The sequence below is a fragment of the Pelodiscus sinensis genome, chromosome 4 (assembly GCF_052426305.1).
Source record: "Pelodiscus sinensis isolate ZL-2025 chromosome 4, ASM5242630v1, whole genome shotgun sequence".
Classification (NCBI taxonomy): domain Eukaryota; kingdom Metazoa; phylum Chordata; order Testudines; family Trionychidae; genus Pelodiscus; species Pelodiscus sinensis.
The window spans coordinates 132,205,457-132,233,441 of NC_143055.1; the positions used below are offsets into that span (position 1 = coordinate 132,205,457).

At 43.2% G+C, this 27,985-nt stretch overlaps 1 protein-coding gene across 4 annotated transcripts; it reads right to left on the reverse strand.

Moving 5' to 3' along the window:
- Nucleotides 1–30: 30 nt before the first annotated feature.
- YTHDC1 (YTH N6-methyladenosine RNA binding protein C1) lies at nt 31–27,943 on the reverse strand. Of its 4 annotated transcripts, none has more exons than XM_075929277.2 (17): nt 27,756–27,943; nt 21,309–21,410; nt 20,572–20,696; nt 19,879–20,233; nt 18,317–18,406; nt 17,795–17,848; nt 17,104–17,198; nt 11,463–11,571; nt 11,247–11,364; nt 10,045–10,129; nt 8,468–8,634; nt 5,753–5,835; nt 4,100–4,136; nt 3,967–4,006; nt 3,821–3,883; nt 1,840–1,980; nt 31–996 (listed from the first exon to the last, which is right to left on the reverse strand). In XM_075929277.2, exons 1-17 carry the CDS (start codon nt 27,781–27,783, stop codon nt 778–780), a joined length of 1,911 nt encoding a protein of 636 aa, XP_075785392.1. In that variant the 5' UTR covers nt 27,784–27,943; the 3' UTR covers nt 31–777. The 4 variants fall into 4 exon arrangements, with proteins under 4 accessions (XP_075785392.1, XP_075785389.1, XP_075785391.1 ...); XM_075929274.2 differs by having other exon boundaries at nt 20,368–20,696; nt 27,756–27,942; XM_075929276.2 differs by lacking the exon at nt 18,317–18,406 and having other exon boundaries at nt 20,368–20,696; nt 27,756–27,942.
- Between the last annotated feature and the right edge of the window lie 42 nt (nt 27,944–27,985).

A 27,985-nucleotide genomic window follows, 5' to 3' on the forward strand; every position in this document is an offset into this window, starting at 1 on the left:
TGAAAATAACCAAGCCAAAACTAAACTTAATTGCTTCAATTGTTACCAATTTATTTTTTTTATAAAAATGGTGGCAATGTAGAATACAGCAACATTTTCTGCTCCCTCACGCAAATTGTGACCATTCCAAGCAATGTGTACATTTTAGAGAGAGGCTAGACAATAGCATTGACCAGAGGGTTACTGAACACAGGGAGATTTTTTAAAAAGATTAAAAATTAGATATCAATAGTGTCTTCTTAATATTGCTTTCATTATTGAAGACGGGAAAAAAAACACTCTACAGCAAAGGTTTAAAAACAGAAAAACAAGAGGCTGCTACAACACTGCCATACAGTCAAATCATCATTCTTCAATAGTTGCATACTTGATAGCAGCATTTCCCCCCCACTGAACCATGTGAAACTACATGTAAGGAAACAAAGCAAAACAATTATGGCAGTAATCCATCAATATTAAAAAAAACCCTAGGATGAAGTCACTCGAAGTAGATGAACACTTATTGAAAATGAACCAATATCTACATTCTTAACTGTTTCCCATTCGCCAATAAAAACGTCAACTCAAAAGTCAACTTTGTGCATTCTTTTCTTTTGGCTGATTGAGTTTTTTCCAGTTCGTAGTTTACTGCATGCTTGGAACAAAGAGGGTCATTGTAAAACCTTCTACACAACAAACTTTAAGTAGACAGCTGAAAATAAAATGTACTACTTGTAAACACACAAAAAAATACAAGCTTTGTTGTTTTGTTTCAAATGACCACTGGTTCCAGATGGATTATCTTCTATATCTGCCTCTTTCGCCCCTGTCTCTGTCTCGTTCGCAAATTCGTTCTCTCTCCCTTTCCCGATCCCGCCCCCGTTCTCGATCTCTCCTGTTATCTCTGGGACGATCACGCTCCCTCTCCCGCTCTCTCTCCCGAGGTCTGCTTCTCCGGCCACTGACCACTGCTTGTGTGCGACGTAGAAAGTCATCTACCCTCATATCGTAGTCATGCTGCGAAAGAGAAGGACAGTGCTATTTATTTCATTGCCCAATTTGAAAAGTCCCAGAACTTCACCAATTCACTACTAGAGCCTTCTGGAAAGACAAGACCAATGGGAGTGGACACTGACACACTTTACCATAATTTTTTTCATAGCAGTGGCATAAGTTTCCCCTCCCTATTGATCTACACGTAACACTTTCCCACTACATCCCCCACCTGCACCAGAGGAGGTCACAAGGGAGGGTGTAAACACAGGGCTGCCACAAAAGCATCCCTCCCACAAGGACTACTCTGAGATACTACTTGTTAAAACAGCACAGATAGGGTGACTCTTATTCCTAGCACAGCAAGGGGAGAGTGATCAATAGCACATCAAGTTAAGCAGCAGACTGACAAAACCTTGCTGATTCAGACTTAATTTCAAACCAGGGAAGTGTTCACATTGACAGCTGGAAGCCTTCTACAAATCTGGGCCAAGAAAGGAGCATGGATCCAACCATAAGTACCGTGGGGGATTTTCAAAAGCACCCAAAGCCTTGATTTAGGCTTTCAGTGACCTGATTTGATCCACTATTTGATCTGAGGAAGTGGGTCTGGCCCACGAAAGCTCATCACCTAATAAACCATCTTGTTAGTCTTTAAAGTGCTGCACAGTCCTGTTTTTTGTTTCAGCTACACCAGACTAACACGGCTACATTTCCATCACTGATTTCAAGAGTACATTTAGTTCAGCTGTAAGGTCAAGATTTTCAGAAGGAAGAAACTTCCTCTATATTTAGACTCCTAACTACCCCCAAACTGCTCTCACCCTGGTCTGTATGATCTCCCCCAGCCCCTCTGCTTTTACGTACGCTTACGACTCGTTTGTCTCGGTATCTTGGTTCGTGTGGTACTGGGTGGTGTCCTGAGTACGGAGGATGAGCCTGAGGAGGAGGAGCATGGTGCTGATAATATGGGTGATGTGGAGGCTGTTCCATCGCTGGATAGGGTGGCTACAAGGAAATTAGAGGATGTCTGTTGAATGCTCCAAGATTCAGAGCAAATCACCAAGTTAGGATTGCAAGTTATCTGCCACTCTTGAAGTAAAACAAACAACATTTAAAAATGCAGTTCAGCAGCAGGTGGACTGCAGTTTACAACATTATCTTGGATATGTAGCAAGACACTGCATAGATTCCAGCCAGATCCTCGTGCTGAATTCCTGCTACCAGCATGTATTTAACACTATATCCCCAAAACACTTAAAGATACTCATTTCCAGGAATGACTCAAACACCACAAACACTTCTGAGGCAGAGAGGTAACGATAGCGGAAGATGCAGTTATACAGACAAGCATACCCTGGGCTGAGTGAGATTAAGACCAAAGCAGAACAGGTGCTGAGTTCTATTAGGATAGTCACATTTTAAGTGATAGGCCTATTCCACAAGATAAAAATAAGCTTTCAAAGAGCCAGAAGCTAAACTGATCTTAACAAAACAACTGCAAATGGAGGAGACTGGCCAAAAGGTTCATGTCCCCCATCCTCAAACCAATGGCTTTCCCTCAACTTATCCATCTTGCACTCCCTGCATCAGCCAGACCATCCTCCCAGAAACAAGTCACAACATGACTTTGGAAGTTCCAAATTCTGAGCTGGGTGGGAGACTGGATTTTAGCCAATCTGTAAAGAGGGATGGGGGTAGCAGGATGTGGGTCAGTCTGATTTGTTTGGATATTTTTCTGTACACCATCTTCTTATGGTTCAGCTATAGAGTGAGAAAGCATGGGTGCGCTTTGCTGCCGGCAAACCATTTGATAATTCCTAAATACAAGAATCATAGCAGAAATGCTTGCAAATTTATAGCACGGTTACTGAGAGAGCCACAGAGTGATCATCAAAATCCCCACAGCTCCAGAATGCAGGAATCTGGGTAACTGAGAATAATTAGTCATTCCTCAGTAACTGTACATCACTCCTGCCCTCTACTTGGCAAGGAACCCTATCCCAGTCTGACCAAGACAGCGGCTTGTAACTCATCATGTACTTAACAATGCAATAGGAGTCTGCTGGCATGTAGATTCACAAAGCAATCAAAAAGCCGGTGCCATATAAGCAGCATTCCTAAACAGGACCATACTAACTTCCTACATGCTTCACTCCCAATGCCAAACAACTCCTGCAAGCACTGAAGTGTAATATCTTTTACCATACAAGCGCCCGGTGCCAGAAACCTCTCAGTGACTAGTTTCCCTCTTGCTATCCTCTGGGTTTCTGTTCAGCCTTCCAATATTGATGCATTCTTGAACTGATCACAACCGTTCTTGTGCATTGTAAGGAGAGTTCTGTTGCTTGATGAGCACAGACGTTTCCTCACAACCCTTTCATGTCTACAAACTAAACTGGAATCCTTGTCCTAGAACAGTGTTTCTTAACCTTTTTTGCTCATGGCCCCCTTCTGAGCCTCATTCATCATACGCCTGGCAGTTAAGTTTGGGTGGCCCCCTAATGTTCCGTTTTTTCCCCCATGTGGCCCCCTAGAAGTAAGGCGTGGTGCCCTGGGGAGCCATATGGCCCACGCTGAGAACCACTGTCCTAGAACATAAATCTTGGATGCTGTCTTGATAGCCTAGTAATATATTGGAGCACAGTGATAAGAGTCTTAACACTACCTAATGTAATTCACACCATTTGATTTGGTTTCCCCTGCAGCACTTCGCAATATAGTGTACACAGAAGCACGGGTCACTTTCCTCAGAGTCCAAAGGCTGAAAGCAGCTCAGAACAGCAGGCTAACATGGGTTTTGGGGTTCCCCCCGCAATTAGAAAATGAAGCTGAACAAGACACAAACCATTCCTTGCCATGGTGGCGGTGGTCCCATGTTGTGGAATTCCCTCACGTAATCATTGTAGGACTACAAATGAAAGAGAACAACATGAACATCTGATAACTTTAGATGTGCCAAAAATGATGTTAAAAACAAATCTGTCAACCTACCCCATTTAAAAACACATCTCGGCGAACTCCTGAAAATCGTCTGTTGGGAATAAGATTTGTAAAACTCAATGCAGGGGACAGATAATCAACAAAGTACCAGGACATAAAAATGAATGAAGTGAACGCATCTCACCTGTCTATTTCTTGATACCTGGGATCCTTTATATACCCTGTTCAAACATCAAGCAGTGTTATCAAATTCACCATTTCACCATAACGTTAATAATTTAGCATCCACCCTTCCATGGCAACAATCTCCCCTCTCAGTTGTGTGTGCTGCTGTTATCTCATCTCACTTCAGAAGTGCTTGCTAAATGCATTCTACAGACTTACTGCAGGTCTGTGATGGGTTAAGTAACGGCATACAGGGAAGAGCATTAGTGGTAAAGAATGGATAAAGGCACTCTTATGGGCTTGCATGCAGGACAAGAGAAACTGGAAAGGAGACATTTGTGCAGGCAAGGATTAGGCTGAATTGCTTGGTAATGCTTATGCACTTGAACACTGGCATGTATCGATTAACTGGTCAAGACTTCTACCTATTAACTGCATGGAACAGATTGTTCATCTGGACAGCTCTATGCAACAACCGATGGAAGTTTACTAAGAGTAAAAATTAGGTCAAAATGTATGGATTATAATGACAATAGTGTAGTCTTTAAAAATTAGCATTTATATCTCTTGCCGTAAGCAGTTCAGCAAAAAGCATTTTGGAAAAGGTGGGAGGAATCAAAACGACAAGACATTTTTACGGTGCAATGTAAGTGATTTTTTTTACACTCTAATTCTCAGCTGTGAATTACGCTTTTGGAAGTTTGACTAGTGAGGACAGAAACTCTTCCTTGCAGAAAGCAGCCTCTGAAGTATACTCATACTTGGCACTGAAATAAAAGCAAGCTTTTGAAGCTTTAGCAATCTCCCATGGAAATAATGCATTATATGTGTAAGTGCACATTCCATTAAGACTTACTGGAGTGAAGTCTGTCCTGTCCCAACACAGCCTTTTTCGGTACACTAGCAATATTGCCATCTAGTGTGGTTGCATTAACATTGCTGAAAAAGCTATTTTACTTTTGAAGACATTAACTTTTCCAGCTGAACCTCCACCAACAGGCTAGGGAGGACCACACTTTAAAAAGGGTTGAGGAATCTGACCTGCTCTATATCACGTTTCTTTGAAAACAAAAGGGAACTTCTAGTATCATCCCACACATGACTTATGGGCCATAGGACCTCGGCTGTGAATCCCAGTTAAAGTCTACAAAAAAGGAGTACAAAACTCCCAATTCATTGCAAATAAATACTTGTGAATCACCAATTTAAATTTGAAAAGGATATCAAGGTTATGGGGAAAAAGTTAACTTGGGAGTTTCATAGCCTAGACCTGCAGCAATAGTCATTCAGAGTGGTACTTTGAAAGGCAAGAAATGAAACCCCTCCCTCATTGTTTAGGACGCAATGGCATTTTAAGTGGCTATTTCAACTCCTGAGAGTTACCACCTAATGTAAGCGGGGGTAGGGTAAGTAACTGAAGTCTACTGAAGAATTTACATTTAAAGGTGGGATTTTTAAAACAGCTCAACACTGGCCTAACTCAGGCTCTTACTGAAGTAAGTGGGAGAGTCACCATCAACTTCGATGAGAGCAGAGATAAACCAATGCAGAGTGCTTTTGAAAAATCCCACTTAAAATGACAGTCACAGTAAAAGCTCATTAGGCCTGGACAAATTCAAAATTCCACAATACAAACCAAGTAGGTTTACACATTTGTGCATGAGATATTAACCTGGTCTTTGGTGAAACTCAGGAGGATAGTCAATCCTTGGTTTCTTTCTGCTGTTATGAATATCATAATCCTCTGGTCGACGCCTATACAAATTAGACAGAGATTAAACCAGGTTGTTTGGCGCATTCTTCACAGCAGCATCCCTCTCAGAAAAAAAAGCATTATGAGCTGGCCAGGTTCTCTGTATAGAGTCCCTCAAAACTCAAGTCAGATTTATAGATGCTTCACACAGTCAAGAATTTATAAATTTAAGCTTAAATATAACTTCAAATCACCACAAGCCATACTCTATGCTAGATAAATACACGTGACTACCACTTTAACAGTAAGAGAGGAACTGAATCCCAACCATATCTTAATATCAAAGAGAATATTTAACAAGCTGGTCTAAACCAATCCCTTAACTTACGCTTTAACATTATACTTTCCACTTTACATCTTAATTTAACCTAAAAGAATTAGACAAAAAAGAGATTCAGTACATCTGATCAGGCAAGTCCACAAATCGAAATATAGTTCTCTCATCTGCAAAGTATTTTATCCATTTTACATGGATATACATTTTGCTGAAATTTGCTAACCCCAGGGCAGATCAGACTTTTATAACGTGAAAGTCTCATTCTGAGTATATTTAAAAATAAATCTGCACACATGCCTCTTTCACCATTAGCTGTCTGACTTGATTTGGCTAGAAGTAGTTTTGGATTGCCACTGACAATTAAAAAACCCGTTTACTATTTTAATCTCAGTTCCTTCTAAGGAAAGATTTAATTCTAAAAATTCAGAAGCTCCGATTATTTCCATTAGCCTGCTTCAGTCTAAAGACAACTGCTCTGTTGCTGATGTGAAGCATTACAGAAATCTGCAAGAACTTCACTCATGCTGGGGGAGTCCATTTTACAAGCAGCTCCACTGTAGTTTTTGTTTTGAGTTAGTTCTTCAATAGACTCATGCTGTTCATTAGTGCCCCTTGACCAAGAAAATATAGCATTACAATGCCAATCAATTCTTAGTATTAGATTTTTAAACACATTATGCTAAAAATGAATTTTCCCACAACACTACGATAAAGGATTCAAATTAAAGTTCCTTTAAATCAGTTAGCCATTTTGCACATTGTATCAGCTGTTAATAACTCTACTCATTGACCTGTTTCCATGACACTCATTTCTCCTCCCCCTTCCCACTTTATTTTTTTAAAAGCCCACTTAACCCAGTAACTCATTTGTTTCTTAAATGAAACCAGATTTTTCACCCTCAGAGCAAAAAACCCAAAAAACAAAGCAGTTGCATCTTACAGCAAAATCAGATTAAGAAAAATAAAAGCTGGTGTAAAGAATAAACATACCGCTTTCTTGTAGTTTTGAGAGTGCATTTACGACCGGTATAAAACATGATAGTAACAGTTCATATAGTAGTCCAACTACTGACTTTAAGCTGTAAGCCACATACATAAATGGAGGCCCTGGCAGGCTTGAGAAGGTGTGATGGTGTTATATGTTTAGTTTGCAGTCCATTGCAAAACCTTCACTTGTAAATACTTTATTGCACTGGAAACCTCTTAGCTTAACTTCAAAAGCCATCTTGGTGTTCAGTCCTTTAAAGCCAAAAATATGGGGGCGCTGCCAGGTTTCCTCCTACCTACTCGTTACAGTGTCCTTTTTAAGCTCAAGGAAATAGGGACTCTTGTTGTACCTACCACAGGATGTTTCCGCAAAGAGGAAACTTAACCAAAAGGTTTCAGCCCAAACCATACAGTCTTTAGCAGGAAAAAAAAACCTTTAGATTTATCTGTAAGCAAAGTGGCTACACACAGGGAAAAGGTGTTTGGTAGAAGGGCTTATATCAGTTCTTTGCAAAGACTTCTCCAATTCTGTAACAAGTTATACCCCCTTTTCCTGGTAAATGCTGTAAGTTCATAAAGCAGTGATCAATAACCATGTCGATCCTCTAAAAACACTTTAAAGTCCACAGGTACTGCCAACATCTGGAAAGGTTGTATACACAGACACAGCAACAGCCATTCTTTTTGGTTTGTTGCCGGGTCTCCAAGGGCCACTCCATCCCCTTTGGAAAGAGCCTACTGTTTTCAGAAGCTCAGCAAGATGTGTGAATTCAGTGGTTACATGTTAGAGAATATTTGGCAATGGGGGTTAACACATCACGGTGATACAATTTGAAACAGTCCCAATAATGCTCCTCTTGAATATCACCATTATTTAAATATTTTATCCTCAAAATGAGGCGGCATCTTCTGCAAAATTATAAGTGATCCTTATAATAGTCCCATATTTGATAAGGCTTATCCAGAGACACACCTGAAAGAAAAGGCTTTTACAAGATATTAACATATTTTGGCATATAAAGACTTCCTCTTCCTCCATCTAGCCTGCTCATAATAAATCCACGCTTACCTACAGCTGACATGACATGTTGTGTTATCTGTATAAAGAGATCTAGTCTAAACTAGAGAGCTTTACTTATTTTTCTGCAAAACTATTTTTCTGCAAAAGCAAAGATCCCCATTTTCCTCTTGCAATAGGACAGAACGGGGGACAATGTGAAATCCTCAATGAAGCCACAAATTCGTCCATGCAGCTTGATTTGAGGATTTTCTCTCTTCTTTATCGCAGGGAAAGCTTTTGATGAATCACATTCCTCCATCACGTTATTCTGATACATGTGCCTATTATCAGTCCAAAGAACGTTTCTAACCTTCCCACGTCCCGGACTGGTTCTCGACGGGATGGACGTCCTCTTGATCGGGGCTGTGAATGCATTCTTCGCTTGTGCCGCATTTTATGAATGACTTGATACAAGTCAATGCTTTCATCAGGAGGGAATAGGAGACAAAGCTGGGTTCCACATTCAAGCTCAATTTCCTAGAATTAGTTAGAAGTGAAACAGTGATTTACAGGCTGAAAAGAGGTAACATCTCCCATGCATTAGTTTCTGTACCTGGACAAATTAAAAACACACTGACAAGAAGACTTCAATCCCACAAAAAACTGAGCACAGTACAGTTATATTAGGTTCAATGCTTTGGGGGATATTTAGCATCTTCATAAAATCACCTTATGCTGGTAGACACACAGTATCTTATTGACATTCAAGTCAGCTTCATTTCACTGCTCTCTAAAGTTGAATTAGTTTTTTGTAACCACAAAAATTAAGGAAAATAATTACTACGTACCTTCATCAGTTTACACTGTAGTCTGGAATATATGGATGATAATCCCACCAGCATGGTGAAGCAGATTTATTTTCAAGATTTAAATATGATCCAACTCCACATGTAGTTTGTGAAACTGAGGTATATTTTGTGTAACTACTATATATTATGTTTCTAGCATATAAGGTAATCTGTTACAGCTAACTTAAAAGTATACATTTTAATTACACTTTACCTGAATGTACTGGAATATTCTCTCCAATGGTTCAGCAATTTCATATAATCATTTACAAAAGGGAGTGACTGCAATTCTATAGACAGTTAGGTGGACAGAAACCATTTTTCTTTTAAACATTTCTGTAGCCATTTAAAGGGAAACTGTCAGATAAAATTCCTTTAAACAGTATTAATGCAAATTTAAAAAAGCATATTCTGATTTGCACTGCCCATTTACTTTTTGTAAACTATTAATTTTGAACAGTAAAATTGACTAATTCTACTGCCTCTAGAGCCACTTTTACTCTGTTCCTCTGTACAAGATGAATGCTGTTCTGATCTACCATGCTACAGGAGAATATTTAACCCCTATTTTCCCCTCAAAAAAAAAAAAAGTTTGTTTTTAAACAACCATTAGTGTTGATGTTGTAAGAATGTTTTTAAATAAAACATTTAAATGGCCACTGTCAACCCAAGTAAGTGTGTTCTCAAATATTTGGTAGAATTAAGAGGTATCAGCTTGTATTTTACAGGTGTGCATATTATAATGGTAGAATTTGTGTCAAAAGAATCTTAATCCAAAAGACAAATCCAGTGCAGAAGCCAGAACTGAAAGCACCAGAACTCATTCTAAAAAGCACAATACTCTACTACAAACTGCAAGCTATAGTACTACAAACTTAACCTAGTCCTACAAAAACTTACTTCTGCAATGTTGCTCCCTCTCTCCTGTACTATGAGAAACCAACCTTACCCCACATATGCCCTAGTCAATAAAAGCTGTACTGCATGAGTCGAATAGTTACAAGAGCTTAAAAGTTGTCAGACTAAGTTTAACTAATCATGTCTTTTGTTTCACTTTATTACTGAAGGCATTGATTAAAAAAAAAAAAAATCGACAAACCTGTCCGTCACGTCCAATCTTTACTGGTTTATGTTCATTCCAAGGATTGGTCAGGTGAGCAGATTTAGTGAAGGGTAATTCACGCCTAAATATGCAAGTGGTATCATTTATAGTTATTTTGTCTAATCATTTAAAAAGTGCATAGAACAGGACATTCCATACTGTATGACCTCATTAATTTGCCCCAATGACATGATCCTTTGCAAATTAACGATCGAAAAATTCATGCGTTAGACATCCGTGATTCAACATTATGTAATTCAGAATGTTTAACAAAAAACATTTTGTCTTATCACAGATCTCTCACTGCAGTATACTGCTATTTAACCTCTGAGGTGAAAAGAGCATGTACTAATTCATGAGCACTGTTGGGCAGATTCTATTATATGGATAAGACTATAACCATTCAACGTGGTGCTAAATAGCAGAAGTTCCAATTTTGACATACTGCTGCCTAGAATACCAACCCATATTAATCTGGTAACTTTTGAGTTCCGGTGGATACAATTTGGTTTTGTGTGAGCCGAGTAGATGTAGCTCTACATCTCTGAGGAGGAGTTGGAGTATTAGATAATCACTGACGGTTATTTCCCAGAAGTGCTCCCTGGACTCGACGGTATAACTTGCTAATATTTATCTTTTTTAGCAAGTACATCATACTTTATTCCATCCAAAGAGGATCATCTATTTCTCCCGCCCTGGCCTTCATTTCAACAAGTTCTGAGGCAGGAACAGCGTACATGATTAGCCAGGCCCCACTGTAGAAAAAACTTCCCCTTTGAGTTTTTATTCTGCTTTTGAAGACTGAGTCCAGAATTCTTCAAAAGAATACTGTTTCATAAAAGGAAGATTTTAAGGTAAGAAGCAAACATATGCTTCTAGGTTCAGTTTATTAGGCTACTGAAGAAAAAAAAGTGCTCAGTTAAAAATCCCAGGGTAAAATGTTTAACAAAAGGCATTTGCTGTAGCAATCTCACTTATAGGAAGGAGTCCCAAACCCAGCTCTAGTAAACAATGGCACAGATCTTTCCCCATTTAAGTCAATTTCAGTCAAAAACGAGTGCAGCCAAACAACAGATATAATAAATGGAGATGTGCACAGGCTACTTACGAATGAAAGGTAGAAACAGCATTAAGACAAATTCCTACTCATTAGACTTGACACAATAGCATTTGTATAAATTGAAATGGAGAATATTTACCTACAAATCCAGTCAATTTTGAAGACCCCTCCCAACATTTTAGCATTCATTCCTGCAGGCAACACCCAGTGTATTGGGGATCCTCCATGATGCGATTCAGAGGAGAGCCTTGCAAATCCTAGAGGAGTTGATGTACGTTATAACACAGGGGGATAGAACAGCTTTTTACAAAAGTCACCAAAACCACCACACACATGAAATGTTACTTCCATTTACCTTGGAATTTTCCACTCTCTCTCACAGAAAATATTAAGATAACACTTCTTGCTGCTCTAAATGCAGCATTAAGCTTCTTCTCGTTCACTGGAAGAGTTGACCAAACACCCTACAAAAAGAAAAAGGGAAACACACACAAGTCATTCACTGCAAGAAACTGTTCTTTAACTCACTATTTTAAAACAGATTTCAAGTGAGGGAAAAGCCAGGGTAGTGGGGTCTGGAATAAAATACTTTGGCATAGCTGCTTTAGAGACTAGTGGTTACCTACTGGTAACCCCACTGTTTAAGAAAAAAACAAAAACAAAGCAAAACAAAAAAAACCACTCATATTACTTTGTCACCTTTTCAAGTTTTTCAAGAATTTTAGTTGGGACTGTGCTGAGGCCAGCTCAGCCATGCAGACAACATACTACTGTGGCTTTATCCCTCTCAGCAGAAAAGCCAAGGTACCGAGCACTCGCAGTCAAGACTTTCTACAGTCCAAGCCCAACGTTCAAACCCTACTGAATGAATTTTCATTTTAAGCGCCATTTGATGGTTTTACTTTTTCAATCTATTTTAGCACAAGATTGTTTTTACAAGGACAGGCCTCCCAAACTGGGTAACAATGTACTTTTTCCTGCATTTCCTTTTCACATTGTTGCAAACGTGTAAGGTGCAAATACAAACTGTCCTGTATTTCAGTGAAAAGAGAGCTGATCTGCCCCTATGGCCACGCAAGTGCTCCGTTTACAGGGAACACTGCCTACCACATAGGTATAGCTGAGTGGTAGAAAACCTGCAGCCCATCGGTATAAAACCTGCTTCCTATTTATATTCCACTGAGGACATGCACGTGCTATGTGCCCAGAGAGTTGAAGCTTTTGAAAGTAGTAGCATTTGCTAGTCTGCGCATTTGTTCTTGGTTCCACCTCATGGTTTTGACTGAGGTGATCGGGGCAGGGTGGACCGACCATGCCTTCTGTTCCTCCTCCAACAAGAAGTGGTCATAGCAGCAGCAGCAAAGGGGAAGGAGGGCAGGATTGGAATACAGACAAGAATCACACATCTCAGAAAAACCTCCAGTTACAGGTAAGTAATAGTCCCTATTTATGCCACTGAAGATGGCTGGCAAGCAGTACTAGTCTAGATCAATTTCAGTCTGGCTTCAGGCCTGGTTTTGGAACGGAAATCTCCTTGGTTACCCTGGTAGACGACCTATGCTGGGAGACAGACAGAGGGAGTGCATCCCTGTTGATACTCTTGGACCTCCTGGCAGCTTTCGATACCATCGATCATGATATTCTTCTGGAGAGTCCGGTGGAGCTGGGAACTGGATGCACTGTCTTGCAGTGGTTCCAGTCCTACCTGTCAGGACACTTTCAGAAGGTGGAACTTGGGGACTACTGCTTGACCCTTGTGGTGATTGTCTCTACAGGGTCCCACAAGGTTCCATCTTGTCCCCTATGCGGTTTAATAAATACATGAAACTGCTGGGACAGGTCGTAAGGAGACTTGGAGGATCGGGCCATCTATATGCAGAGGACACCCAACTCTTTCTCTGGGACATCGGATCCACGTGTGGCGGTGATCAATCTGAACCAGCGTCTGGAGGCGGTGATGAACGGGATGAGGTCGAATAGGCTGAAGCTGAATCTAGATAAGACTGAGGTCCTGTGGATCATGAAGCCATCTGTCCGGGAATGTGGTGGGGTACCTGTTCTGGACAGGGTCACACTCTCCCTGAAGCAAAAAAACTTCAGGACCAGACTTCAGAGAGAAACTGCTGAGCTGCAGTTCATCTGCAAATTTGACACCATCAGCTCAGCATTAAACAAAGACTGTGAATTGCTAGCCAATTACAAAAAGCAGTTTCTCCTCTCTTGGTGTTCACACCTCCAGATCAGCTGCTAGAAGTGGGCCTCATCCTCCCTGATTGAATTTACCTCATTAGCTCTAGCCTGATTCTTGCCTGCATATTGATACCTGCCTCTGGAAATTTCCACTACATGCATCTGACAAAGTGGGTCGTTGCCCACGAAAGCTTATGCTCCAATACTTCCGTTAGTCTATAAGGTGCCACAGGACTCCTTGTCGCTTTTGCAGATCCAGACAAACACGGCTACCCCTCTGATACTTGACTCTCCCTGAAACAACAGGTATGCAGCCTGGGAGTCCTGGACCCTTTTTTAACACTTGAAAAATCAGATTTCCTCAGTGTCCAGGAGTGCTTTTGGGCAGTTTCAGCTGATCCGCCAGCTACAACCCTTCCTCAATAAGAACGACTTGGCTACAGTGATTTATGCTCGTCACATCCCGACTGGATTATTGTAATGCACTCTGTGTGGGGCTGCCTTTGAAGAGTCTTCGGAAGCTTCAACTGGTCCAGAACGCAGCTGCTCCAGTTCTAACTAACACTCGCTACACGGAGCACATTATGCCCATGCCCCGGCACCTGCACTGACTTCTGGTATGTTTCCAGGCACAATTCAAGGTCTTGGTTATGACTTACAAAGGCCTAAATGGGTTGGGACCAGGGTCATAAATGGGTTGGGACTGGGGTTTGAACGACAGTCTCCTCCCGTATGAACCTACCCGGGGACTGAGGTTGGCTGGGGAGGCTCTGCTCAGTGTTCCTCCACTTATGGAGATAAGGTTGACATCTACATGGACACCTTCTCAGCCTCTGCCTCTAGACTATGGAATTCCCTCCCCGTGAAGTTCACCTGGTGCCACCGTTGGCACTGTTTCAGCACCAGGCCAAGGCCACCCTTTCTTACTCGTGCTTTTATTGGTGTGTCTGTGCGCTCTCCTCTTGAGGTGTTTTTAGCAGGTTTTATGTGCCCACCCTTTGGGGTGCTGTATTTTACTTTATATATATTGTGTTTAAAAAATTCTTGTAAGCCACCTCCAATATTTTAGAGCGAGGCGGGGTAAAAATATTTTAAATAAATAAATAAAAATAGTCAAGAGGAGGCTTTGAGGAAGATTATGGAACCACTGAATGGAGAACAGCTATGCCAAATGAAGCATCTGCTGCAAAGCTTTGCATCAGGGTGTAATGGGAAGAAAAGGTAATGGTATGTACCGGACTCCATGTAGCTGCCCTACATGTATTTCCATGAGTCGCATGCTCTCAAATGCAGCCATAGTTAATGCCTGTATTCTTGTGGAGTGGGCTCACCCCCTCTCAAGAGTGGACATAGCTCTGGTAATTGATAGAACAATGCACCCTGAAACTCACATAAAAATCCTCTGAGTAGAGATGGCTTACCCATTAATCCTTGCTGCCATTGCTGGCAAAGAGTCTGGGGGGAGGACTTCCTGAACGGCTTAGTCCTCTGCAGGTAAAAGGCCAGTGAAGGTGCCGCCATGCCTGTGAAGGCACGTGGTTCTAGAAAGTTGGCCATATGTATATGGGTTGGTTGAGGTGAAATTGGGAAATTATGTGTCAGAAACATGGGATGCGAGCACAGGCATGTGGTGACGGGGGGATTCGCAACCACAGCCCATTTGTCTACCCTGTTTGCACAATTAATAGCTGCCAGGAAGGCAACCTTCGTGGAGAGAAGAGAAAAGGAGCATGAGACAAGAAGTCCAAAGGGCGATTTCATCAGTGCTGGGAGGACAAGACTGACGTTCTGGGGAGCAAAGGGATGAATGGGAGGATACGTTCCTAGGAGGTGATTCCAGAACCTTTCAATTAATAGGTGAGTGAAAACTAAGTGCCCCTCCATGGGAGGGAGGAATGCGTATGAAGAGCACTAATGGCATCTACATGTACTTTGATGGAGTAGAGTGCGAGTCCCGACACCTTCAGGGATGGGACATCGTCCAAGAGGAAAGGAATGCTTATGGCCTCGGGGGCCATGCCCCTTGCAAGGGCCCGCAAAGCAAAATGTTTCCGCTTGGCAGGATCGCCTCATGGATTGTTTCCTGCTTCTTGAGAGGATGTCTCGTACTGCCAACGATCATTCCCATTCTAGTGAAAATATCCATCCAAAAACTGTGCTCTCAGAAGCATCCATTGATCGGGATGTCTGATCCTGCTGTTGTGTAGTGAGAGGAGCTTTAAAAACTTTGGCAGGAGAAACAGTATAGTTCGACATGCAGCATGGTGGGCCCTCCAGCCCAGCTGGAGCAGCCACCCACAGGAGGGATCATGTTTAACCTGTCAACTAATTAAAATTTGACATTTCTGCAAGTAACTATGCATGGAACGATAGTGGCACTGAACTGGCAGAGCTGTGTTGGCTATTTGTGATGGTACAGGAGAGATGGAACCTTGTGTTCCATCAGAGTCCTCCAATAAGCAAGTCAGATCCTTCTTTGGACAGCTGTGTCATCAGAACTAGAAGATTTTAGTCACAGGCAGGCGCTCAAAAACACAACCCTAAGGCAGCAAGTCCAATGCATGGAGCAGAATCTCTCATCAGGTGAATGCAGCAGGAGACATGATGGATCTCACCTCATCCAAGGCAAAGAGTTCAGGAGCTGTCTGGAGTCTCCCCAGTGTCACTGGCATGCACTCCACAGACAGAACTGGAGCTGGCACGGAGTACTGGATGGGACCCAATAATTTGAGTGATGCTAACAGTATTGATCCAGAAGGGATACAGGGCACAGCAATCAGGTATAGCAGGTCCATTGTTCTACACAACGTCACGTTATGCTTGTGAGTTTTGCAACACACCACTTTTCCATGGCTCAAACCAGACTGGAGTTCTGTGATAGAAGGCGTGCTCCTCAACTGCTCAGGAGCAGTATGCGTGTGTGTGTTCCCCGCCCTGGACCCAACTGTGGTCTCATGACAAATTCCTTGAAACACTTCTGTAGGGAAAGAGTCCAGCCTTCCTGAGTATGGGCTGGGAGCAAAAGCAGCTATTGCACCTGACTGCATGCAATGTGCAGATCCTGAATCTGGTGTCTTTGGCATAATCCAGTACCCAGGTCGGGGTGTTGGGGGAAGGTGGGCAGATGGTAAAATGGCACTCTGAAGTCGTTAAACGAGAATTAAGACTAAAACTAAATACAAAGCCAACAAAATAACTATATACAAGAGTAAGACAGTCCGCTTTCAGTATTTAAGAGAATGTGCCACAAATGCAGCAGTGAAAAGGAACTGCAGGCACTTTATCACCTTGGCTGAAATCATGCGAAGGAATAAGGATATATGCGCATATCAACAGATACTACTACTTTCAAAAGCTCTGAATCAGTGCTCGGATATAACCTCCAGTGCAATACAGATAGGGACTATCATCTGAAGCAGAAGTTCTATTTTCCTGACAGACTTCCTACATGACCATGCTCCAAACATAGGACTGGAAGGAACCTTGTATCTCAGCTTACATCTGGTCTAGTACCCTGCACTCACTGCAGGACTAAATATTATCTAGACATCTGAATACACAAACATGAAGCTGATTTTTTAATACAATAGCTTAAAAGTTCTTTTGGCCAAATTTAATATTAAGAAACTTGTCGCAAGAGTAACAGACGTCAATGCAGGCATTCCAGGTGCTACTCCAATTGGTATTGCAGCCAGAGCAGCTACAATTTGAGAATTAGGAAGCTACAAGCAGGTTCACAATTTTGGCACAGGAGAGGATATGTACTTTGGTGCACTGAGCCCCTTTCTATACTCAGTTTGACCTACCTTAGCTTTGGCAAGGGAAACGTTTTCATGATTGTTACTCTTGATGAGAAAAAATCTTGCATCTTGGAGAATATACTTAAGTTTACTGGTTTGGTCTGAAAAACAAATGGTAAATAAGCTGAAGTTTAAACATTTTAAAATTATTTCCACTCATGTTGGTGCTTTATTTTTTAGTTGTCCCAGCCTCTACCTAAATCAGGAGTCAAACCCTCCCATCCTTTCCTTCAACCTTGAAGTCTATGCCCAAGAGCACACAATGCCAAGCTTTCATTATTTAAAATGAATTAAAGAACTTAAGTAACTTCAGATTTAAAAAAAAAAAAAATCAATCATAGCCTAGTGATGTTCCGATATACTTGTATCCTGGTTTAAAGTGCCAGAATAGGTGATGTGAAACATTAGTATTGGGCATTCCTGAACACAGTATTTGTTAAATGCATTCTCCCTTTCAAATAAAAGCATTTCATTGCTACTTTGCTGATCCTGCAAGAAGCAAAACATTGACATGGTTTTTGCACCTCTGATGACATGCAAAACCAAATCTGGATGGAGATGCATCGCTGTTTACACTCACAAATCAAGAATTCAGATTATTATATCGGAACATCACTACTTCAACATAACATAATGAGTGGACAGAGACAATGGCGTGTGATGGGGCATGCATTAAAAATTCAAATTTAAATGATACCTTTTTGGACAGCACGAACGGAAGATGATAATTTCTCATGCTTCTTTTCTGAACCTGTGTTTAGCCAAAGTACATTTGTTCAGATTGAGCCTTGATAGAGATAAGATACAATTTCTACAGCCTTGTCACATACAATTTTCATTCATGACAAATTAATCCTCCTGGCGCGCACCCACACACACAAAAATACTGCTCAATGTGCACGAGTGTTTTGTTTTTGTTTTTTGGGTTGTTTTGGTTGTTGTTTTTGGTTTATTTGAACAGTTTCCTACTCAGAAAACTAGTCACTGAATCATCATCTTCCAAGTTGTTTTTTTAAGTGAAAATTCCACTTAAGCAACAGAATAGCATTAAAGTAACAAGAAAGCCTACTTCTCCAAAATTATCCACACAGAACATGCCAAAAGTCAATACAAAATTAACAATTTAAAGATTAAGCTGTGTACTCTACACATTTCTACTGCCTTCCCATTTCAAAATTGGATACATGTCAGCATGACAGGCAATAAAATGAAAAAATACCTGCATATGATTCTGATGCAGAACTTCCACTTCTATCAAAAACAATTGGAGAGATACCTCTAGCTCTCTTCCTTTCCTTCTTTTTCTCATCTAAAAATCCCAAAACAAAGGTAAGTGGCACTGTAAATGTCACACAATGAAGATAATGGAATGAAAATACTGGGAGTAGAGGTGGTTTGTGATAACTACGAGGCTATGAATCTAACAGGGTCTCTGTTGTAATGTGTCTCCTACTCTTCTAAAGTATCACGTATAAGTATCTACCATACTTTCCAAACTTGTTGTTTATGGGGGGAATAAGTAAATAGCAAGAAGTCTGCAAGTTCCATACAAAGTTTAAGATTAAAAAATGATTCACTAGGCTCAGTGCTGCTTTAGCTCTTCTCTCCAATGCTTCAAAAATATGCAGTGACACTAAATGGAAAACAGTGTTTCTGGTCACAACACTATCTCCTGAATGTTACTCTCTGTATCCAAAAGCTCAGAGAAATTAATTGTAATTAAGAACAAAAAGCAAACAAAAACAAAAAACAAAAACAAACACACACGAGGGCACATTGTCACTAGTTCTCTTTTCCCCTGAAAGAGAAACTATACTTCAACTTTTCTTGGGAAAGAAAAAGTTATTATAGTTTTTAGGCTGACTGTTCCTACCAAGGCTGGCTCACTTAACCTGCGTGTAAATTACTCACGAGGGCTAGCTATGCAGCCCTCAAAACAAGGAAGCTATGTGATGGGATCATTATTATAACATAGTAAGCACGCATCTCATTGAAACGAAATAACGCAATGCCATGAAGTAATCTCTCCATTGAGTCTAGTTATAGTATATGATTCTTTCCCCCCCAGACTTCCATACTAGGAAAAATAGTATTTGTTCCAAAAGAACAAAGCAATCAATTTGTTTAGCTACACCCCATATAAAGGCCTTTATAGAGTCTTAAAGTCTGAGAGAAATTTAATATTTGTGAAAATTAAGAATTAAAAGCAAGAACCAGGTACGATGCAAGGAGTTACCATGCAATTTTCTTAAGTCCCTATTTCCCATATTATTCTTGTTCTGGACTCCTCATCCCAAATTGCGTGGTGTTCTCTCAAATGAATTTTTACTATGACCCAACCACGAGAGAGCGCTCTCACCTTTGGAAAAAATGCTAAGGCAACAGCCTCCCTATTCTACCGAGCATCCACACATCTAGATTTATAATGACATGACGTTTTTGCCATCAACATTAAAGATAAACCATACGCAAATCTAAAGGAGGAGAAACGTCAAGTAGTATTGACTGAAGTAGCTTGAAGTGTTAAAACAACAAAGCCAGCTCATCTCCAGCAATCTGATCCTATTCTAGTCGAAAGTCATTCTTTCCAGGAAAGCCTTAGTAGGAACTTTCTATTATACTGTCTTACTGTAAAAATTAACTTTTAAAAAAGTATCACCTAATGACCGAAGTCAAAACTAATCCTCACTAGCGCAAGCCAAAAGCAAGTGACTCTTGAAACAGCAGCAGATTTAAAACAAGTAGGCAAAATCTGATAAAGTAGTATAAGAAGCCATCTACCTGAAGCATCCGAGCCGGAACCAGATCTGACTGACCCATCTGTGAAGGATGCGGATTCAGAATCAGAATCACTGGCTTCACTTCGTGTGTCATAGTCATTTCCTTCCTTTTGATCTCTTTCATCTTGTTCATATTCTTCCTCCTCCTCCTCTCCCTCTTCTTCTACCTCTTCATCTTCCTCCCCTTCATCATCTTCCTCTTCTTCCATTCCTTCCTCCTCATTTTCTGTGTTCCCTTGCTCAGAGGAACCGCTGCTGCCAGTCTCATGTTCTGAGCCATATTCTTCCGAGTTCACCTCTTCTTTAGAAGAATGGCTGGATCTGCTCAATCTTCTATCTACATCATGCCTAATTCTCTGATGTTCAAAGAGAAAAAGCAATCAGTAGTCATAGATCACATTGTCCAGATGCACAAACTATCTTAAGAGAATGCACCTTATTAAAAGCCTCAAACAATTGTTATTTCTAAGGCTCCAATAACTTTTACTACCTCAGAACCATCTGGTGTGGAAGACTTTGCCCTTCTGTCAACATCTCTTTTCCTCATGCAAGTGTTTTCAAGTTGTCCTCTATATGGTTCCCTTGAACTGCTGCTCGACATACGGGTCTTTCGATCATCTGGGCGCTTGTTTCTATCAGACCTCTGATATTCCTCATTCTTGTACTCCGACAATGGCTTTCCTTTGGTACTCACCATTCTTTTATTATTGCTAACTGAGGAGCTAGGTGGCTTTGGCATCATTTGCCTTGATGAATGCACAGACGGCTTCTGTCGTTTGCTTTCAGCAGTTTCCATCCTGTCACTTTTTCTTTTTGATCCTTAAATAAAAACCGACAGAGATCAAGTTCAAAGTTATTTTACACCTCTGGCTAGAGGAATCTTGGTTTTACATGAGAACAGTCTCTTAAAATTATCATTGTCTTTAAGCTTCTATTTCTTATCTATAAGCTTTCCGTTCCAAAGCCCTCTTAAAATTACCCTTTCAAGAGTATAGCATTTCACAAATATTAATCCTTAGCCTCTGAGTCACATTTATTTTTTCCCATAGGAGAGAGGAAACCGATGCAGAAAGGCTAAGCCCTAAGTGACTAGAGCAAGACGAGTAAGCTACTAACAAAAATAGGACCAGAGAAGAGGACTTCCTTGTTCTACTCCTTTATTCAGCTTACTAGAGCAAAAAATAAACTTGTAATTATCAGATATATCTGCAGAAAGCCCAAACTAACTTGTGATCTTTAGGATAAAGAGAATCCCAACTATTATTTTTATCCATAAGGTCACAGGTTACATAATAATGCAGCTGCGCAAAAACTGTTTGGGATTCCATTATCTGGATTATGAACATTGTGACTGAAGACTTTAATCATCCCTGCACTGTAAAATTTGCAGTCTCCTTTTTACTACGACATGTGAGTAGTGAAGCCACATACCCTTTTTCTCATTTTTATCTTGTTCACTATCAGGATTATAAAGCTCATCATCTTGGTCAGGAGCATCAGTTAAAATGTCATCCAGAACATTCAGTTCACCATCTGCAAATAACACACATATATTAAATTGCAAATACTATTGACAATCTATTTGAAGAAATTCTCTGAAACAGTTTGTGTCAAGTGCCAATTTTTATAGTTTCATTAAGTTTATAAATGCATTAATACAGTAGTAAAACTTAACAGCTTTTCAATTTCCAGAAGGGGAGATCAGGGAAAGACTGACAAGGAGACTAGGGGAAAGCAGGAGGGAATACAGCAGCAGGAATACAGCCATCTGAAAGTTCTATAGGAACTGAGCAAGAATGGAGATTGAATAGAGCAAATCTTGCCCACATGCTTCAGCTGATCGCCATATTTGGGGTCAGGAAGGAATTTTCCTCCAGGGTACATTGGCAGAGGCCCTGGAGGTTTTTCACCGTCCTCTGTAGCATGGGGCATGGATCACTTGCTGGAGGATTCTCTGCATCTTAGGGTCCTTAAATCATTTGAGGACTTCAATATCTGAGATATAGGTGAGAGGGTTATTCTAGGAGAGGGTGGGTGAGATTCTGTGGCCTGTGTTGTGCAGGAGGTCAGACTAGATGATCATAATGGTCCCTTCCGACCTTAAAGTCTATGAATCTAAAAATTTATATCTATTTCCCTCCAGGTTACGTTGGTGTAAAGCCACCAGAATTTCTACATTGCATGCAAGTGTGCATACTTGGCTCCTTGCACCAGTGCTACATCCTCTCACTAGGAGTGCTTTTGTCAGTGCATATCATGATACAACATAGGCAGGTATGACAGGCTGCAACTTGCCATCACCCAGCCCCCTGTTGTGATGGAATGTACCAGGCTCAGAGACCTCCTGCTGGGGGCTTTGCAGTCCTACCACACACTAGTCCAGGAAAAGTACAACAGAGGGGAGTTCTCCATGCTATCTAGAGTAGCTGTGGGAGCAGCCTCCCAGAGCCCAAAAGCCTGGCTCATAGAAAAGGAGCTGTCTGGCCTGAGCTGATTCAATTGCTGGGAAGAGCTAGAAGAACATGGACATGTGCTAGCTAGCTCTGGGATGAATGTTGATCTGCCAGTTGAGTGTATTGGGATGGGCTCGGATGGACTGTTTACCTTAAAAGGGGGTCTGTTTATCTGTGCTCATGTAGACTGAGTGCGACTCAGCTGAAAGGCTGAGTCACCAAAGATCCATCTAAAGAGGGTGGGAGTAGACAGACACTGAACTGAAGGATGTGGAGGCATGCACTTGGCCAGCAGGAATTGCTCATTACAGCCGAATGACTCCCATCACAAGTAGGTAGTGTTGCAGAAACTAAGTTACCAGAGATCATTGATAGCTAGGGGTCAAGTTCCCAGCATGCAGCTTTCTGCACCCCATAACATCCATATCCCGTAAGTCACATTTGTTTATTTTAAAAAGCAATCCCACAAGCCCATGTGGCTATTTGCTGTTCTCCCTCTGACTGAAAGAAGAAGATTGCACAGCTCTGTATATGTATATTCTCATCAACACTGCAAATACAAGATGCATGATTCTTCAATACTGTTAGATATACAAGAAGGACCACAACATAACATTTTTGAGGACAGACTGCTGAGGTACACAGTGAAAACAATTCCAGGCTGTTGGTAGCATTCACGATGAAGCTGCAAATGGCAGAGCATCCCTTTTGGGTCCAAGAAATGAGCACTCACTGGTGAGATCGCATCATAATGCAGGTTTGGGAGGATGAGCAATGGATGTAGAACTCTGCGACTCAGAAGACCACAATCCTGAATCGGTGTGCAGAACTTGCTGCTCCAGTGGATGGACAATGAATGAGCGCGTGCAATGCCAATTGACACCAGTCAGTGGGAAATCATTTTTGAGTTGGGAAAATCCACAGTTGGGTTGGTTGTAATGCGACTGCGTAAGGCCAATCAATCACATTCTGCTCTGTAGATCGGTGACTCACAGCAACTAGGGATGTAAAATCCCATTTAATTGGTTACGGTTAAACATTATTTAACTGGTTAACTGATTAAGGGGGGGGGGGGGGAGAAGAGGTACAGGACTGAAGCATTCCAAGGAAAGATTAAACTACCAGCTCAGCAGCTGGAGAATGCCTGTTTTGCTTCTGAAGGCACCCTGGCATTGTTTTATTCACAGCAATCCAATCATGTGAGAGAAATTCCCTAGTAGTTATAGCTACCTGTTGTATCTTGTATAACATTTGTGAAGCAAAGTGGGTAAACTGCTTCTGCCAAGGTAGAGTGCAGAGACAGAGCAGCTGTCTACTGAGTTTGAACTACCAGCCACAATGGCTATTAGAAGAGTTTAGAATGGAGCTATGAAATTAAGGATGGCCCTGAAAGAGCACTTCAACATGTAGTTATTTAAACAATTAACTGATAAGACTGGGCTTATCAGTTAATCCAAACCAATTCATGCACTCCCCCCCCTCCCTTGGTATCAGCTAGCATCCACGGAGGGCTGGCTTTTAAGCCAGCTCCCCACGAGCACCGGATCCCTCAGATCTCCCACCACCTCCACCACGCTGCTGCTTCTGATAGAGAGACATCAGCACAGAGTGTGAGGGGACCAGGTGAGAAGCCTGTAAACCCCCCCCCCCCGCCCGCCTTCCATAGAGGCGGGGCAGGGGAGGGAGCTGGTGCTCTGGGGGAGCTGGCTTAAAAGCCAGCTTCCCATGAGCACTGGCTTTATGGCACCGCCCTCCCCCACCCCTGGCAGATAGATTCTGCCACTCCGCACTGCTGCCTCTGGTAGTTTTGGTGTGGTTACACGATTATTAAGCTACATCTAATATCCCTAAATCATCATAGTAGCACAATAAGACTGCTCTACATAGCCCTGAAGTTCTGGGGCCTGTTAAGAACGGTGTATTGCTTGGTATACAATTACATAGCTGTCTTACAATGAACCAACAAATTGATTCTGTTCTCATCAACCTTTACACACTACTACATGTTCACCGGACTATGAGGCGTGTAGTGCTTCCTTCATTTACACATGATCAGGATGTGGAACCTTTGAGTCGGCTGTATGCTTACAAGTATGGAGTACTCCAAGTACTGCAGAGCATGTGGGGAACAAATAGTTTATCTTCAAAAATAGAAATCTGACTGACAAAAGCTGTGAAAAAGGGCTAAAAATATAATACTAACCTCCCGCACAAAAATTTACCAAATGGAACTTTATATTTAGAACAGCAAACAGTTTTGTCCCTTTCAGTGCAGAAATACAGTCAATTTTAGCTACCCATGCACCAATCAGTGTCTTGAATACAACAGTAAGTGATGGAGACATCCTTTTGAGGTCTTTGCCAGAAAGGCTGGATATTCTGTACTCACTCATCTTCAAGATGATACTGAGTGCATTCTTGAACAAACTGGTCTGGGGAAGGTTTTGAGGAAAGACTATACAGTTCTATCAAATAATGCTGAGCACTCGAAGAAAAATCAGAAGGGCCCTACTCTCTAAATCTAGCAAACGTGCCAGTTTCAGAAGATTCTGAACTGTGCAGTAATCCAAGGTCTTGTTGCTTAGGAGTAAGGGGCTTGCAATCCTTCTATTTAAAGGGAAAAAAAGACACATTGAATATGTCCTTGCTGGACATGTATGAATCTAAACCCATTAGTATCAAGACATTGTCCACAAGGGGTGAAAAAAGGAAAACAAGGCCAAGCTTTAATATTTGAGACACTTTTGCCAAAAAAACTCCCTATGTCACGCAGCAAGAGTCTCAAATCTTAGTCCTGGCTGCTGTTTACTGCCATCTAACTTGTAGTGAAGCAGCAGCATCTTCAAACAAGTTGTAATTTTGCTAAAGTCACTAAATAGCCACAGTGGACTAAAGATACAAATACAGTGCAGTAATATGTTAAAATATTCAGGAAAAACTAAAGAAGATTTGATAAAGCAAGGAAGCTATATCTCTACTTGTTTCATTTAAATTACGATGGTTCAAAGCAGCATTTTTCTTCTACACAGTGATGTTTCAAAGCTGTATTAAGTTAATGTTCAGCTGTAAACTTTTGAAAGAAGCGGCCAGAATGTTTTGTTCAGTTATGACTATCTCAGAGTTATGAACTAATGAGGCTAATTGAGTGGGCTGGAAGTGTCCCATACTTGCTTTTGATGTAAATGAGGTGTTAGATATATAGAAGGCTGATTTTATAATGGGCCATCCATTTAATGTCTTTGTTCACGCCCAGGGAAACAGTGTCAAAATTGCATATGAAGGTCAACTAACTAACTAACTAACTAACTAAGAATGGCTACTTTTAAATCTAAGATTGAGTGCCCAGGTGGATTAAAATATTCCCCTACAGGTTTGTGTGTGTTACTATTTTGGATATCTAACTTGTGTCCATGTATCCTGTGTCAGAGACTGTCCAGTTTAGCCAATATATATGGCAGGGAGGCATTTCTGGCACTTGATGGCATATATCAGGAAGTGCAGTTGTATGAGCTTCTGATGTGGTTAGATCCCGTGGTGGTATCACTTATATACACGTGTAGTTGGAGTTGGCACCAGGTTTTATCGCAGGGGTAGGTTCCTGGGTGAGTGTGTCTGAGGCTTCCATCATTTCCTTGTTATTTAATCCATTCCCTTCCCTTTCAGTAATTCCAGTTTAACTTGATGGTGCTGAACACCACCTTAAGAGCTACAAAATCTAAAAACATAAAAAAGTCACCTTTAAGCAGTTACAAGGAAGAGCCTCACAGCATGTATGGCTATGCCAACCATATGCCCCAGAGGTTTCCAGGACAGTCCGGATTTTAAATACTCTGTCCTGTTGTCCCCATAAAGCACTGAAATGTCCCCAAAAGCATCAACAGGAGCCCTAGAAGAGGGCTCCCCACACCTCCAAAGCCTTAGTGTGATGGCACAATCCAAAGTATATACAAGCCAAAGAAGTGGTACAAAGCTTAAAGTGGTGGCTATTCCCACCTCAGGGGCAGTAACATATTACATGTGTCTAACAGAGACAATTATTTATACAGCCGACCACAGGGTTTCACAGATGGATCTACACCCACAGCATTCTTCCCTAGAATATAGCTGACACTTTAAAAAAAAAAAAAAAATCACAGAAAATTTTTATAATCAATTTCACTTATACTGGTAAAACCGAAATAAGAATTACCCCCAATCGTAACGCCCCTCATTGGCCCCCCCAGCCACAGCTTCCGCCCCCCCAGCCTACCCCCCAACACCTGTCCCGCCCCCGGCCTACCCCCCCCCAGATCTCCCTCCCGACCTACCCCCCCCAGACCTCCCCCCCCACCTTCCCCCCCCCAGCTCTTCCCCCCTGCACCCCCCCCCCCCGGGCCTTCCCCCCCCCCCCCCCTCCTCCCCCCCGGCCTTCCCCCCCCCCCCCTGCCCCCCCCCCGCAGCTCTTCCCTCCCCCCCGCCTCCCCCCCCCGCCTCCCCCCCCCCCGCAGCTCTTCCCTCCCCCCCGCCTGCCCCCCCCCCGCAGCTCTTCCCTCCCCCCCGCCTGTCCCCCCCCCCCCCCGCAGCTCTTCCCTCCCCCCCCCGCCTGCCCCCCCCCCGCAGCTCTTCCCTCCCCCCCGCCTCCCCCCCCGCCTCTCCCCCCCCCGCCTCTCCCCCCCGCCCCCCTCCCTGCCTCCCCCCCCCGCAGCTCTTCCCTCCCCCCGCCTGTCCCCCCCCCGCCTGTCCCCCCCCCCCGCAGCTCTTCCCTCCCCCCCGCCTGTCCCCCCCCCGCAGCTCTTCCCTCCCCCCCGCCTGTCCCCCCCCCGCAGCTCTTCCCTCCCCCCCGCCTGTCCCCCCCCCCGCAGCTCTTCCCTCCCCCCCGCCTGTCCCCCCCCCCGCAGCTCTTCCCTCCCCCCCGCCTGTCCCCCCCCCCCCGCAGCTCTTCCCTCCCCCCCGCCTGTCCCCCCCCCCGCAGCTCTTCCCTCCCCCCCCCGCCTGTCCCCCCCCGCAGCTCTTCCCTCCCCCCCCCGCCTGCCCCCCCCCGCAGCTCTTCCCTCCCCCCCCCGCCTGTCCCCCCCCCCCAGCCTTCCCTCCCCCCCCCAGCCTGTCCCCCCGCCCCCCCCCGCAGCTCTTCCCTCCCCCCCGCCTGTCCCCCCCCGCAGCTCTTCCCTCCCCCCCGCCTGTCCCCCCCCCAGCTCTTCCTCTTCCCTCCCCCAGCTCTTCCCTCCCCCCCGCCTTCCCCCCCCCGCAGCTCTTCCCTCCCCCCCGCCTGTCCCCCCCCGCCTTCCCTCCCCCCCGCCTTCCCCCCCCCGCAGCTCTTCCCTCCCCCCCGCCTGCCCCCCCCCGCAGCTCTTCCCTCCCCCCCGCCTGCCCCCCCCCCTCTTCCCTCCCCCCCGCTTGCCCCCCCCCGCAGCTCTTCCCTCCCCCCCGCCTGTCCCCCCCCCGCTACCTTTCTCCTCCCGGCTGTCCGCCGCCATCCGGCCGCCTCCCGTGTCGGGCCGGCGCTGAGCTCGCGGCGGGGGCGGGGCGGGGCGGGGGGGCTCGCGGGCCGGAGCCGGCTGCAGAACGCCTGGCACGTCGGCCCCTAAGATGGAGGCTGCTTCCTGCGCGAGACAATCCCCCTCCCACAAGGCACCGCTTTGTTTACGCTTCTGGCGTCACAATGCAGGCTGCGCGTGA